Here is a 13,608-nt window from a genome sequence, read left to right on the forward strand (position 1 = left end):
ATTTTCTGTTTTCTTTTCTTATTTGAAGATATCTATAAATGACATTCTTGCAATTTTTGAACTTATGAAGTACATCTAGAACAGGCCTCATGGCGAGACATATTGAAATTCCTAGTTATTAAGTGCATTGCTCCTTTTGGAGTTTGAGAATTATGCCAATTTACAAATCTGTAAATTGGCATGATTTTACAATTGGAGAGTAACTGAAAGGAAGGTGGAGGAAAATAAATTAGAATACGTAATATAGTTACTGATCCATAAGATATTTTCACTATACAGCTTCAAATTCAGTATTATTTCATACTTCTGATTTGATCAACTTTAAATGAGATTTATATAGCATTACTGTTTCGTCCACTCTGTTGACAATATGCAATTACATTATAGTTATTATTATTATTAATTGTATTATTAAGCTTATTTGTTTTGATCTCGTTTTCCAGTTGCCACACTATGCACAGTGCAGCAATCAGAAATTGAGACTGATGCTAGAAAAAATAATGATCTCATGTATGAGTAAACTAACCTTGGTTTATTCAAAATAATTTCCTCCCATGTCCACACATTCCAGATTTGAATGAATATGGAACAAACTGTGCACATACCTTCATTTTCTTCAAATCCTGGGTTATTATTTGTCGAATGGTTTTCTTATTAATGCACAGACCTTCCAAAATCATTCAGGATGTGCACATCAGTCATTGGAAATGATTTCCCATACCTTTTTAATCAACTCTGGCTTTCAAACCATTTTTTCTGGGCCCAGATGTTCATCGTCTTTTAGTGATTCTCTTCCATTTATGCCATTCAAACACACATGCATGAGACAGACAATCTCTCCATACTCTTGCTTCATCATTTGAAACATTTCCATGGCACTTTTGCCCAGTTGAATACAAAACTAGATGTTTGCTCTTTGTTCCAATTTCCCTCCACAACAGACACAGGAAAGACGTGCAGTTCAGCTCACACTACATTCTGAAATGGCAGAAATTTCTGCTGACCTTGACTGTGGTGCTTTAGGAACAATCAATCTTTCATTTCATGTTTACTTCTAGTAGATGGCAGCACCAGCACTCATTTCATAACATCAGTCTCGTTTTCCAATTTACACACTGTGTGTTAGAGTCTACAGTAAACCAAGTTTCCACTAAATGTATAAAGTGAATTCACCTAATGTTAGCAATTTAATACCATTTGGATTGTATATGAACTTTTCTTTGCTGCTCAGACTTAATAGAACATGGCCCCAACTGTGTAACTTTAAAGCTACATTTTTACCTCATGTTTAAACCTAAATGTTTAAACTGTTTTTTTACCTACATTTTTACTTCATGTTTAAAATTTTTCTTTTTAGTCTCAGCTTCTCAATTCTGCTGAATATGCATATAATTATTTTCCATTTTCTATCATTACATAGATAACAAGAAGTGAAATTTCAAAAACTGTGCATTTGTTGTGCTATATCTTTTTCATTTAATTTGATTGATAATAGAAGAAATATAATAATATTATTCTTGATCTTTTCAGATTTTGTATATGGGATGGATCAGTGAAGGCTGTGCAGCACCTCAGCCATGGTATAAATGGCGTCCACGTTTCTTAGCATTAAAATCGGCTGAGTTATATTTATTTGATTCTCCTCCTGTAAGTATTATAGAAATTTCCTCTGTGTTATAGAAATTATTTAACTTAGTATTCATTTTAAGTGTGTAACAGTCCAGGTTCTTTTTATTCCTTCTACTCCAAAATGCAACCTTTTCCAGTCTTTTCTCAAAAATTCAGTCCTAACCTGACAGTGATGTTGCCCAAAATGTAACAAAGATGGTAGCAGGTCACCTGACATGTGTCAAACTTTCTCTTTAATTTTTTAAAAATATTTTAGGTTTTAGGTTTTTTGAAAATGTTTTAGGTTTTAGGTTTTTTGAATTCTGTTTTAGCAGTGTTCCAATATTTCATTTTTTCTTAATAGATTGTAAAGTACTTATTGTGTGCATTTTTTAAGTTTTAATAAAAAATTAAAAATTTTAAAACATGCTGTGTGTTTTGCACCTTTATTTTCAAAAAAAAAACAAAAAAATTTATTCAGCTGAAACTTTCAAAAAATATTTTAGACATAAAAATAGAAACATCAATCTCTTATTTTCTTCCATTCTCCAATTTAAAAGACCACTAATTGCATGAAATTTCAAACATGTACATATATTTCTACTTATGTATATTTAATACTATTAGTTGCATCTGTTTTCAGGTTTATTTCAAAATTTATTTGGTGCACTTCACAGTATGCAAAATTTGTAACTACGTTTTGCTTCCCACAGCATAGCGGCCATCTAGAGAGAATATTGGGTTTCATATAATCATCTTTTTCCATGGAAACAATAATAAATCTTTCAAAAACAACTAGGATACAAATATAGATGTTTATTGAACTATGGGATAAGAAAAACAGGTAATCTGAAACTAAAAAATATACTACTCTTCAAGCAAAAAAGCCAAATAGTTACAAAGAATTGTAAGTGAGGACCTGTCAGATAGGTAACCTGACAGGTCCTCACTTACAATTTCTGTATGAAAACAATAAAAAAATTACTTCAGAAACTATTGCAGTAAAAGAGTGATTGTATTTAGAAAGGTAGAAAAATGTTCAGATTTTTAATTATTGATTAATTGTTAACATGGAAATGTTATTTTCGAGGGTTATTTGTCAGGGTACCTGCCACTACTGCTGGGTAGATAGATTTTCTTCACTGTCAAGATGATCCCTAAAAGTGATATCTACTATTGACTGCCACTATGGAAGTTTATTTATAATTTACTAATTTATGAATTTCCATAGTGGGTGTTGTAACTTAAATAATCATGGGAAACTTTTTCGTAGCTTCCCAAAGCTATTTCCCAGTGTTATTCAAACTTGTGCCAGGATATGTGCTACTTGGAAAAGTTTCTCAAGATGAACAATATGTTATAATTGTCAGCCCACAGCTTACAGCATAGTGTAACACTAGTAACATTCCATTAAATTAGTTTACTTTCTATTACTAACTTGGCTTTTTGTATTTTAATTTTTATTTTTTGTATCTTTTCTTTTTTTTTTTTTTTTTTTTCTTTATAAATCACAAATTTATAAATTTCTATAATAGCCATTGTAATATATAATCATGGAAAACTTTGCCATAGCTTCCCAAGCTATGTTTTCCAGTGTTACTCAAACTCATGCTAGGATATGTGCTGCTTGGGAAAGTTTCTTAAGATGAGCAATATGTTATAATTGCCAACCCACAACTTGCAGCATAGTGTAACACTAGTTAGTTTACTTTCTTTTACTAACTTGGCTTTTTGAGTTGCACATTGTATTTTTATTTTATTATTTTATTTTTTTTTTTTGTCTTTTTTCTTTACTTTCTATTCAGTATTGTATTTTTAATTTTTATTATGTTTTGCTTGTTTGTCTGTTGTTGTCATTTACTTACAAGTGCTATTTACACATGCAAGTTTTTTGTAATTCTATGGTTAGAATTTTATCAGTCTCCTAAATTATAACAGTGATATTACTGTCAAATCCAGAAACTTTCTTACTAACTTGCCCGTGGATTGGTTGTGGTCTTGGAGTGACATGCATGGCCACAATTGTACATGTTACAAGATTGAATATGTACACTACCAGAAAAAAAAAAAAAAAAAAAAATGGTTTTGAGTCATTATTAACTGTGCTGCTGAAGTTATTAGCTACCAAAAAATTATTAAACTCCCTTGGCTGCCTCGGAATTGTATTGAGATTAAAAATAAAACTTACTCTCAAAAATAAATAAAGAGAGAGAGAATCTTATGGAGTTTATTTGTATCTGTAAGAATATTTTTAATGTTATTACTAGGGGGCTTTGCTCGCCAACCCTGCACACACCTTTCTACATAAAATGTAGAGGTATGACAGAGTAAGTCAAATCTTTTCTATGTAAAAGAGACACCTGTTGAAAAGCACCGATCAATATCTAATAGGAAATGACCTATGTTTAATTATTTACCTGTGCATTTGTACTGATGTAATTTCCCCACCCACTTGTACCACATGCCCCACATCCTTCTTCTCCCATTGGCTACCCCACCACGTGGGCGCCTCCGTGGGCAGGAGCAGCAGTGCATAGCACACGCTTCTTGATTAGACCGGGGTTCAAGCCCATGACCACCAAATACGGAGGATACGGAAAGGTCAGGGAATGACCACCGCATATCCCAGAGCAGTATGGCCTTAGTTGCTAATGCTCCTAAAAACCAAAATAACAAACAACAACAACAACAACAAACCCACCACGTGGCATTCTCAAGGTCGAATAAATACCACTATGTAATTATTTACATGCATTTACATAGGTCACTTAGGAAAATGGCTTTTGCTTCGGGTTCCATAATGCATGAGGAATATTGTTGCAAAATATTTACAAAATACTAAACTATTTAAAAATAAACAAACTATATCGGGACAATGGGTCCCTTCACCAGCTGACATTAATATACAAAATGATGCCGGACGTGGTCATATATTAGACAGTGAAGCACGTGCACGAGGTTGGTGAATGTTATGGGGGCAATTGTCTTGCAATGTGTTGAGTGTTGGCATGCATCCCACGTACACGCTGTACATTGTCAACAGGAAGTGCCTGATTCTGCCCAGTAACCCATTTGTGTTACATCCATTTAACGAAAGTAGAGGTATGATTGTAAATAGTTTAGTATTTTGCAAATATTTGTACAGTTTTTTATTGTATAATGTTATTTGTGTAATAACATTATACTAATATACTAACTTTATAATGCACTGATCAAAATCTAATCAAGAAATAACCTATATAATTATTTACCTGCATATTTGTAGTGATTGCCCTGCCCTCTTCTCCCATTGGCTCCAATAAATATTACTACGAGAAAAACGTTTTTAATGTATAGAGAGATTATTAGTGAGAATTTTGAAAGGTTCCTGCCCTTTTGTTTTTTAATTGATATTTCATTGATATATAGTAGAACTGCATAAATCTAGAAAATTGGAACTTAGTTATTGCTGTATTTTGTAAACCTAATACATAGCTTAGGTTTTACTGCACCACATGGCTAATACTAATATTAATACTATTTTATTTATTTATTAAAAAGGCAGAAAGTTGCCTTCCTAAGATTTGGATGCACATGTGCTTAGTAATAAACATTTTAAAATGATGCTTACTGAATTTCTTCAAATTCAGTAAAAAAATTCATTGCTCAAATTCTTTACTGAATTTAAACAATGTTTAGTTTCATTAAACAATAATATAAAATAATAAATACAAGTATTCAACTTATAGGTACAAATACATACAAGTAAGTACAAAGTAATATAAATCTTCATAAATCTAGAATTCTCAAAAATTCATCACTTTTATAAAAAAATTTGCATTAAAAAATCCTAATGATCTAGCAATTTACTCAAAAGGCCTGAACTTCATTTAGGGTGGTTGTTTTTGGTCATTGTAAATTATATGTGACCATCACTAAATTATATGTGACCATCAATGTCAACTATGTGCCTGAAAAGTTCAATGATAATCAAACCATGTAATATGTCTCTCATTGGTTGTCATAATTACATGACACTACTGCATTCAAACTGTACAACCATGAACAACAATTGAGGTATATCTCTTTTGGCGATTGGTAAAAATTTGGTTACAGGAAGCACACAAGCAAGAAATTCACATGCAAAGTTGATGAAGCAGTTTACCTTCAAAATAAAATTGCTATCTTTTCAAGTTTATATTTCTCATAGTGGCATATAGGACTTCTGCTGCACCACCCAAAAAGAAGAGAAAAAATAATAAATTAATTAATTAATAATAAAATCAAATAAAACAAAACAAACTACTTATTTGGCTCCCTTCTCACACATAGATAGCTATCCAGTGGACCTATGAATTTCTCCAAGCTGTTATCAATCACCCATTCTCTTCCAGTCACAGAAGAAAACGCCTCAGTTTTCTTCCTGTCAACTCTTTTCAGATTCCATCCTTCACATCCATTAGTGGCAACTGGAAAAATTAACGAGTCAGCGATTATCAGTTTTGTCTTTAGGGGCAGATCTTGATATCTCCATAATTTTGTCAGATCAGTGACCAATGTTTTAGCAGTTGCCTGTCACTATTTTTATTTATTCTTGACCATAAGTAGTCAAATTCGTCAACTTCTTCGATATCTTGCCCATTAACCTTCATTTTACTGGAACCCAGATTATCACTAATCACCATAATTTTAGTTTTACACATTCAGAAACAATCCTTTTTTCTTACTTGCTTCACATACTCTCCTCAGAGTTCCTTTAAGGTGATCTTTAGAATTGCAAATTAGCACAGTATCATCTGCATAACGAAGGTTGTTTATCTTCAGTCCTCCAATTTTGATGCCAGTCTCTAAATCTTCAAAAGCTTCAGGCGCTTCCATAGCCAGGTGGGCAGGAGCAGTAGTGCATAGCACACGCTTCTTGATCAGACCGGGGTTCGAGCCCATGACCACCAAATAAGGAGAATGCGGAAAAGTCAGGGAAATGACCACCGCATATCCCCGGAGCAATGTGGCCTTAGTTGCTAATGCTCCTAAAAACCAAATAACAAACAATCAAAAGCTTCACACATGATGTCAGGTGAACTAATGAGACATATGGCAGAGAAGAAAAATGCATGGGATACATATAAATTAACACGTGACACAGAAGCCTATGATAGATATAAGCTGGTCTGTAACCAAGTTACAAAGGAGGTTGGGCAGGCGAAGGCAGATTACGAGAAATCTTTGGCAAGTAATGCAAAGAAAAACAGCAAAGAGTTTTTACTTATGTAAACTCTAGAAGGAAGGAAGGAAGGGGATGAATCAGATTGGTCCACTTGATATCGATGGTTCAACTGTTGATGATCCTGCTCAGGTAGCTAACAAACTAAATGAATATTTTGCATCGACATTCACACATGAGGAGTTATTCAGTGAGGGGAATGCCAGAGGTGTATTCAACTCTGGCAGTAAGCTAGATAATCTTGTAATAACTGAGAGTAAGGTGGAGGAGAAATTGTTGAAGATAAACACAAGAAAGGCACCTGGGGTGGATGGGATCTATCCAGTTATATTAAAAGAGGCAGCAAAGGAAGTAAGCAAATTCTTAGCCATAATTATGAGAGCTTCCTTGGACTCGGGGGAGGTACCCATAGACTAGAGATGTGCAAATGTGACCCCAATTCACAAAGGAGGGTCAAAGGCTGACACAAGTAATTATAGACCTGTGAGTTTAACTTCTGTTTCAGGAAAATTAATGGAGGCACTGGTTAAAGAAGCACTGCAGGATAATCTATACAAGACTTCAGTTATAGCTCGGAACGGCATGGTTTTGTTAAGGGGAAGTCTTGCCTGACCAATTTGATTGGATACTATGATGCAGTCACAAAAGAACTGGATGCAAGGGATAACTTTGATATTATATACAGCAGGCCCCCGTTATAACGCGGTTCACTTTACGCTGATTCGCTATAACGCTGTTCTTATATTATAACCCGAATCTGACTATAACGCTGTCACAGATCACTATAACATCCTTTTACAGATTGCATTTTTGGCATATTTAACAAAATTGTTTCATTTGATGGAGTCGATAGCTTGAAAATGAATAGCAAAACAGCATTAAAACGTTCCCACACCGACTTGAGAAATTTTCCCACGCTCAGTGAAATTTTCTTGCACCTAAATTAATTGCAGTACAGTGACTTGTTACGTAGTTCCGAGATCAACATTTTAAAAAATGATGGAGTTTGTAATATTTGCGTTATATGCATTTATCCGAAGGCTAGTCATCACTCAGTACCGTATTAGACATCGTGCGAAATGAACAGTTTACTTGAACATTGCATCATAATTGATGCAACCAACGCAGTTCCATTTTCGAAGAGTTAATAATGGCCGATAAGAATGAAAAAGCAACAACAACATCTGAGCGCAGTATGAAGACTATAAATGTAAGAAAAAGACTGAATTTGAAAATTAAATTAGACGTTTTGAAGTGAATCGATTCGGGTCAAAGACAAGCGGATGTGTGCCATAATTTAGGACTTGCAAGTTTAACTGTAAGAACAATTATAAAAAAAAATAAAGAATTAATTTTAGCAGCGGGAAAGATAGCGGTTCCACTGCAAGCAACTTGGGCTAGGCCGGCTATTAGGATTGAAATAGAAAGACTTTAACTAATTTTATTGAAGATAATATCCAATGCAGAATTCAGTTAAGTTAAATATTATTAAAAAAAAGAGAGAGAGAGAGAGATTAGCCAATATGATTATCTGAAGAAAACTCGCCTAAAAAAAAAAAAAAAAATGTGGAACTATTTAAAACTAGTAACTGGATGAATAGATTTAAAATCCAGGGAGAAGCCGCAAGTGCAGAAGGAGCCGAAACTTTCAAAAAAGAACTTGTTAAAATTATTGAAGAGGGGTATTATGTGTTATACTTCTCAACAAGTTTTTAACATAGATGAAGCAGAACTTTTCTGGAAATGAATGCCTAAAAGAAGTTTCATATTGAAAGAAGAAAAAAACATGCCAGGTTTCAAAGTGGCAAATGATCGGTTGACTTTATTGTTGGGTGGTAATGCTGCGGGGGATTTAAAATTAATATCCCTTTTAGTTTATTTGGAAGAGAGCCAAAGTTCAACCCAAAATCGACAAATTTTTCATGATTAAATTCATCAATTAAATTAAATCAATTTAGATCAATTAAATTCATGATTTTAATTGGAATTGTAAGTTTAATTTTGATATGTAAGTAGTTGCCATATAATTTTATACATATGTAATGCAGAATATTTTATATGTACAAATATTTGAATATTAAATATTTTGACCGAAATTTGTTCATCTTTTCACTACCGTTTGTTATTGATTAGGAAATATCCTATGGCACCGACCGCAACTCACAAATACATATGTTACCTTATAGGAATTCTGCGCTCGCTTAGCGCGGATTCACTTAGTGCTCTGATTTTCCAGAACAAATTATCAGCGTTAAGTGGGAGTCACCAGTACTTGGATCATAGAAAGGCTTTTGATACTGTTGCACATGGAAGACTGCTGCACAAATTGGAGCACTGTGGCATTGGAGGCAAATTGCTGCTATGGATAAAGGGGTGGTTGAGGGGGAGAAGACAGAGAGTGATAATCAATGGACACTGCTCATCGTGGACTAATGTTATTAGTGGAGTCCCTCAGGGTTCAGCGTTGGGTCCATTGTTGCTTTCTGTATTTATAAATAATATTGATGATGGTATATCAAGCTTAATGTCCAAGTTTGCAGATGATACAAAGGTTGGCAGGGTTGTTAAGGACACTACTGACACTATGCTGCTGCAACAGGATCTGGAAAGGTTGAGCAGATGGGCTGAGAGGTGGCAAATGAAGTTTAACATTGACAAATGTAAAGTACTACATGTGGGAAACAGCAATCCCAGAGCAACGTATCAACTCTGTGGTACTACTCTGACAGTGGTAGAGAATGAAAAGGACCTGGGGATAATTTTTTCTTTTTTTTTTTTTGGTAGTTGTTGGCGTATCGGCTTCTGTAGCCATAATGCACATACCAATGTTTTTGCAGTACTTTGATCCAAGCTCGAGGCGGGATTCGAACCCACGACCTTTGGGTTGCTAGCTGGGGATAATTGTGCAGGCAGATATGAAGTTTTCAGAGCAGTGCAGACGGGCTCAAGAGTAGCTCATGGTATCTTGTCAATGATATACAGGAATTTTTCTAGCAGGGATAAGGAGGTGATTATTCCCTTGTATAAGGCAATGGTCAGGCCACACCTTGAGTACTGTATACAGGTCTGGAGGCCTCATTTCAAGAAGGATGTAGAGCTGCTGGAACGAGTACAGAAAAGGGCAACAAGATTAGTGAATGGAACAAAGGGTTGCTCTTATGAAGAAAGGTTTAAGTTTTGCAAATTACAGTGTCTGGAGACTAGGCACCGGCAAGGTGATCTGATAAAGGTGTATAAAGCCTTGAATGGTTTGAGCATGCTCAATTCTGATGGCATTCTGTCTCTTGCTCAGAATAATTACCTGAGAGGTCATAAATTCAAATTGAAGGAAGACAGATGTAGGATAGATGTGCAGAAATTTGCCTTTAGCCAGCGGGTAATTGGTTGGTGGAACAGACTTCCATTCCTTGTTGTGGAAGTTGATAGCCTAAATAAATTTAAGGCTCAGCTGGACAGGTATTTCAAACGAATGGAGGGGGTGTAGTGGAAGTTTTTTTTTTTTTATTTGGCTGATGCTGCATAAGCTTGCTTTCTTGCATCATCATCATCATCAGCCATTTTCAATCCACTGCAGGATGAAGGCCTCTCCAGCAACTTTCCAGTTCCTTCTGTTTTGAGCACTGGACATCCATTTACTACCCACAAACTCATGAATTTCATCTATCCATCTCCGCCTTTGTCTTCCAGGTTTTCTTCTAGCTCCTCTTGGATACCATTCTGTTATTTTCTTAGTCCATCTGTCATCATGTCTTCGAGCTATGTGTCCTGCCCAAGACCATTTTAGTTCTTTAGTTTTGATAAGAATGTCCTTTACTTGAGTTTGTTGCCTAATCCATGTGTTTCTCTTCTTATCTAACAGTCTTATTCCCAATATGATTCGTTCCATTCTTCGCTGTGTGGTTCTCAGCTTCTCTTCCATTCTTTTGGTGAGTGCCCAAGTTTCACTTCCATAAGTCATGGTGGGGAGTATACATTGGTCCATTATTTTACGTTTCAGACAAACTGGGATATTGCTCTTCAGTATGTGACTATATTTCCTGAATGCTATCCATCCAAAATTTATTCTTCTCTTGACTTCCAGCCATTTATCATTATTACAGCTAATAACTTGTCCCAGATAAGTATATGGCTCCACCTTTTCAATTACTGCTCCTTCAATCATTATTTCCCTTTCTGTGGCATACTTGTTCATCATTACTTTTGTTTTAGCCATATTCATCTTTAGTCCAAAATCCTTACTAGCTGTGCATAACTGATTAAGATTTTCCTCTAATTCTTTGGGATCATGGCTTATGACCACAATGTCATCTGCAAATCGTAAATGGTTTAGGTACTCTCCGTTCACATTGACTCCTTTCTGCGACCAGTCTAATCTTCTGAAAGCTTCCTCAAGGGCAGCAGTAAACAGCTTCGGAGATATTGTGTCTCCTTGTCGAACTCCTTTCTCAATTTTAAATTTCCTACTGTCTTTGTCTAGTCTAATAAAGGAGGTAGCACTCTCGTATATTTTCTTCAAAATCATAATAGTAGTAAATTAATAAGAGGAGTTTACCTCAATATAGTACGTGGAACACTTCCGTATGATACCCTCCAGAAATTAAAACGGAAAAAACGAAAAAATCGACAACTTACCGGTACATTAAAGTAAAATATAAATAATTAAAGTAAATTATAAATAATTAAATAATCAATTTAACACAATTCAAAATCAATTCAAAACAATTAAAATTCAAATTAACGCAATTAAAAGAAGCTAACGAAAATATTCAAAACGATTTTCCTTCCTGAAGCTGACAATGCTTTTCGACCGACTGTCGTGATCACAGGAATGAAAATTCATTATTTAATTCATTAATTAAATTGATTATTTAATTATTTATAATTTACTTTAATTATTTATATTTTACTTTAATGTACCGGTAAGTTGTCGATTTTTTCGTTTTTTCCGTTTTAATTTCTGGAGGGTATCATACGGAAGTGTTCCACGTACTATATTGAGGTAAACTCCTCTTATTAATTTACTAATATCATTATCAACGTAGAACATATTGAGTATTACAGCTCTGATTCATACTATCAAAATCATAATATATGGGGTATCAATGCCTTGTCTTTCCAGTGCCCGAAACATTGCCTTATGATGTATGGAGTCAAATGCCTTTTCATAATCCACAAATGCCAGGCATAGTGGTGTTTTATATTCATTTGCTTTCTCCATTAGCTGTGATATTACATGAAGGTGATCCATAGTTGAGAATCCTGTCCTAAAGCCAGCTTGCTCTTTCGGTTGATTCTCATCCAGTATTCTTTCTAATCTGTTAGTAATGACCCTTGTGAACAACTTGTAGATGTGGGATAACAAGCTAATTGGTCTATAATTTCCACTTTCTGATTTATCTCCTTTCTTATGCAGCAAAACTATGATTGCATTATGCCACTGCTTAGGGGTCACACCTTTTCTAATGCACTTTGTGAAGAGCCTTGCCAGTTTTTGTGTTATGCCTCTTCCTCCCAATTTTATCAACTCTACAGTAACTTCATCTTCCCCCGGGGCTTTCTGATTCTTCATTTTCTTCAATGCATGTTCTACCTCATCAGGAAGAATATTGGGTATGTCGTATGTGTTGCTACTTTGCAATCCATCTTCCCCACTGCTGGCATCATTCCCCTGCTCCTTGTATAATTCTCTATAGTAGTCTTCTGCTATTTGAATTATGCCTTCTCTGCTGTTTATAAGTACACCATCGCTATTCTTCAGTTTCAGTATCATTTGTCTTTCTGTATTACTGCTCATGGCTGCTGATTTAAATCCTTTGTTTTCCCTTAATGCTTGTTCTACTTTTCTTGTGTTAAATCATCTTATGTCCTCTCTGAGTCTCTTTCTAATGGCTTTGCATAACTCAGTATACTCAATTTTCTCCCTGTCAGTGTTTTTCTTGCTTTTCATTTGTCGTCTTCGGTTCATCATGACAAGTGTTTCTTGACTAATTTTTTCTTCTTTGGATTTCTTTTTCCCTATAGGTTTCTTGGGCTTTATGACTTTCAAAAAGTTGTAATATTCCTCGTCGATATCTTGGTCCTCAGCAGTCTGCAGAAGCTCATACTTGTTCTTAAGTTCCAGTACATACTGCTTTTTCTCCTCTTCTGTTATCTCAAAGACCTTTGTATTATTTACTCGAGTCAGTTTTTTCCTTTCCTACATCTATATCAAGTGTACATCTTACCATTCTGTGATCACTTCCAACATTTACCTTATTCAGGACGGTGACATCATTCACAATATATCTTCTGTTAGTGAGGATGAAGTCGATTTCATTAGTAGTTAATCCATTTGGACTCTTCCATGTCCACTTTCTGTTCACCCTTTTCTTGAAAAAAGTGTTCATTACTGACAGTCCTTGAGATTCTGCAAATTCCACAAGTCTTTCACCTCTTTCATTTCTTTCACCAATTCCAAAATTTCCTATAGTTCCCCTTTCTGTGCTGTTTTATCTTTTTCCAACCTTAGCATTGAAGTCTCCCATAATAATTGTGTAGTGGGTTTTCTGCTCATCTAGAAGACTCTCAATTTCAGTGTACATTTCTTCAACCTCTTCATCATCATGGCTCGATGTTGGTGCATAAATCATTATAATCTTTAGCTTGTATCTCTTAGAAATCTTGAGTATTAGTCTTGACACTCTTGGTGATGTACTTTTGAATTCCAAAATGTTGTTTTTAAAATCTTTATGGACCAGAAACCCAATTCCACCTTCACTCCTTTCACTGTTTCCATTGGTGTACAGCAGATTTCCACT

General features: G+C 34.8%; 1 protein-coding gene across 1 annotated transcript in view; it reads left to right on the plus strand.

Annotated features, from left to right (window-relative positions):
• The window catches only part of Syn2 (Syntrophin-like 2), a 203,265-nt gene that overhangs the window by 144,727 nt on the left and 44,930 nt on the right, over positions 1–13,608 (plus strand). Inside the window, exon 11 of the mRNA XM_090377381.1 lies at positions 1,531–1,647. Within this exon, the coding sequence (XP_090233507.1) occupies positions 1,531–1,647 (117 nt within the window). The remainder of the gene's footprint in view (positions 1–1,530; positions 1,648–13,608) is intronic.

Source organism: Mastigoproctus giganteus, chromosome 7 (assembly GCF_048544385.1).
Source record: "Mastigoproctus giganteus isolate SK-2022 chromosome 7, ASM4854438v1, whole genome shotgun sequence".
Taxonomy (NCBI): Eukaryota; Metazoa; Arthropoda; class Arachnida; order Uropygi; family Thelyphonidae; genus Mastigoproctus; species Mastigoproctus giganteus.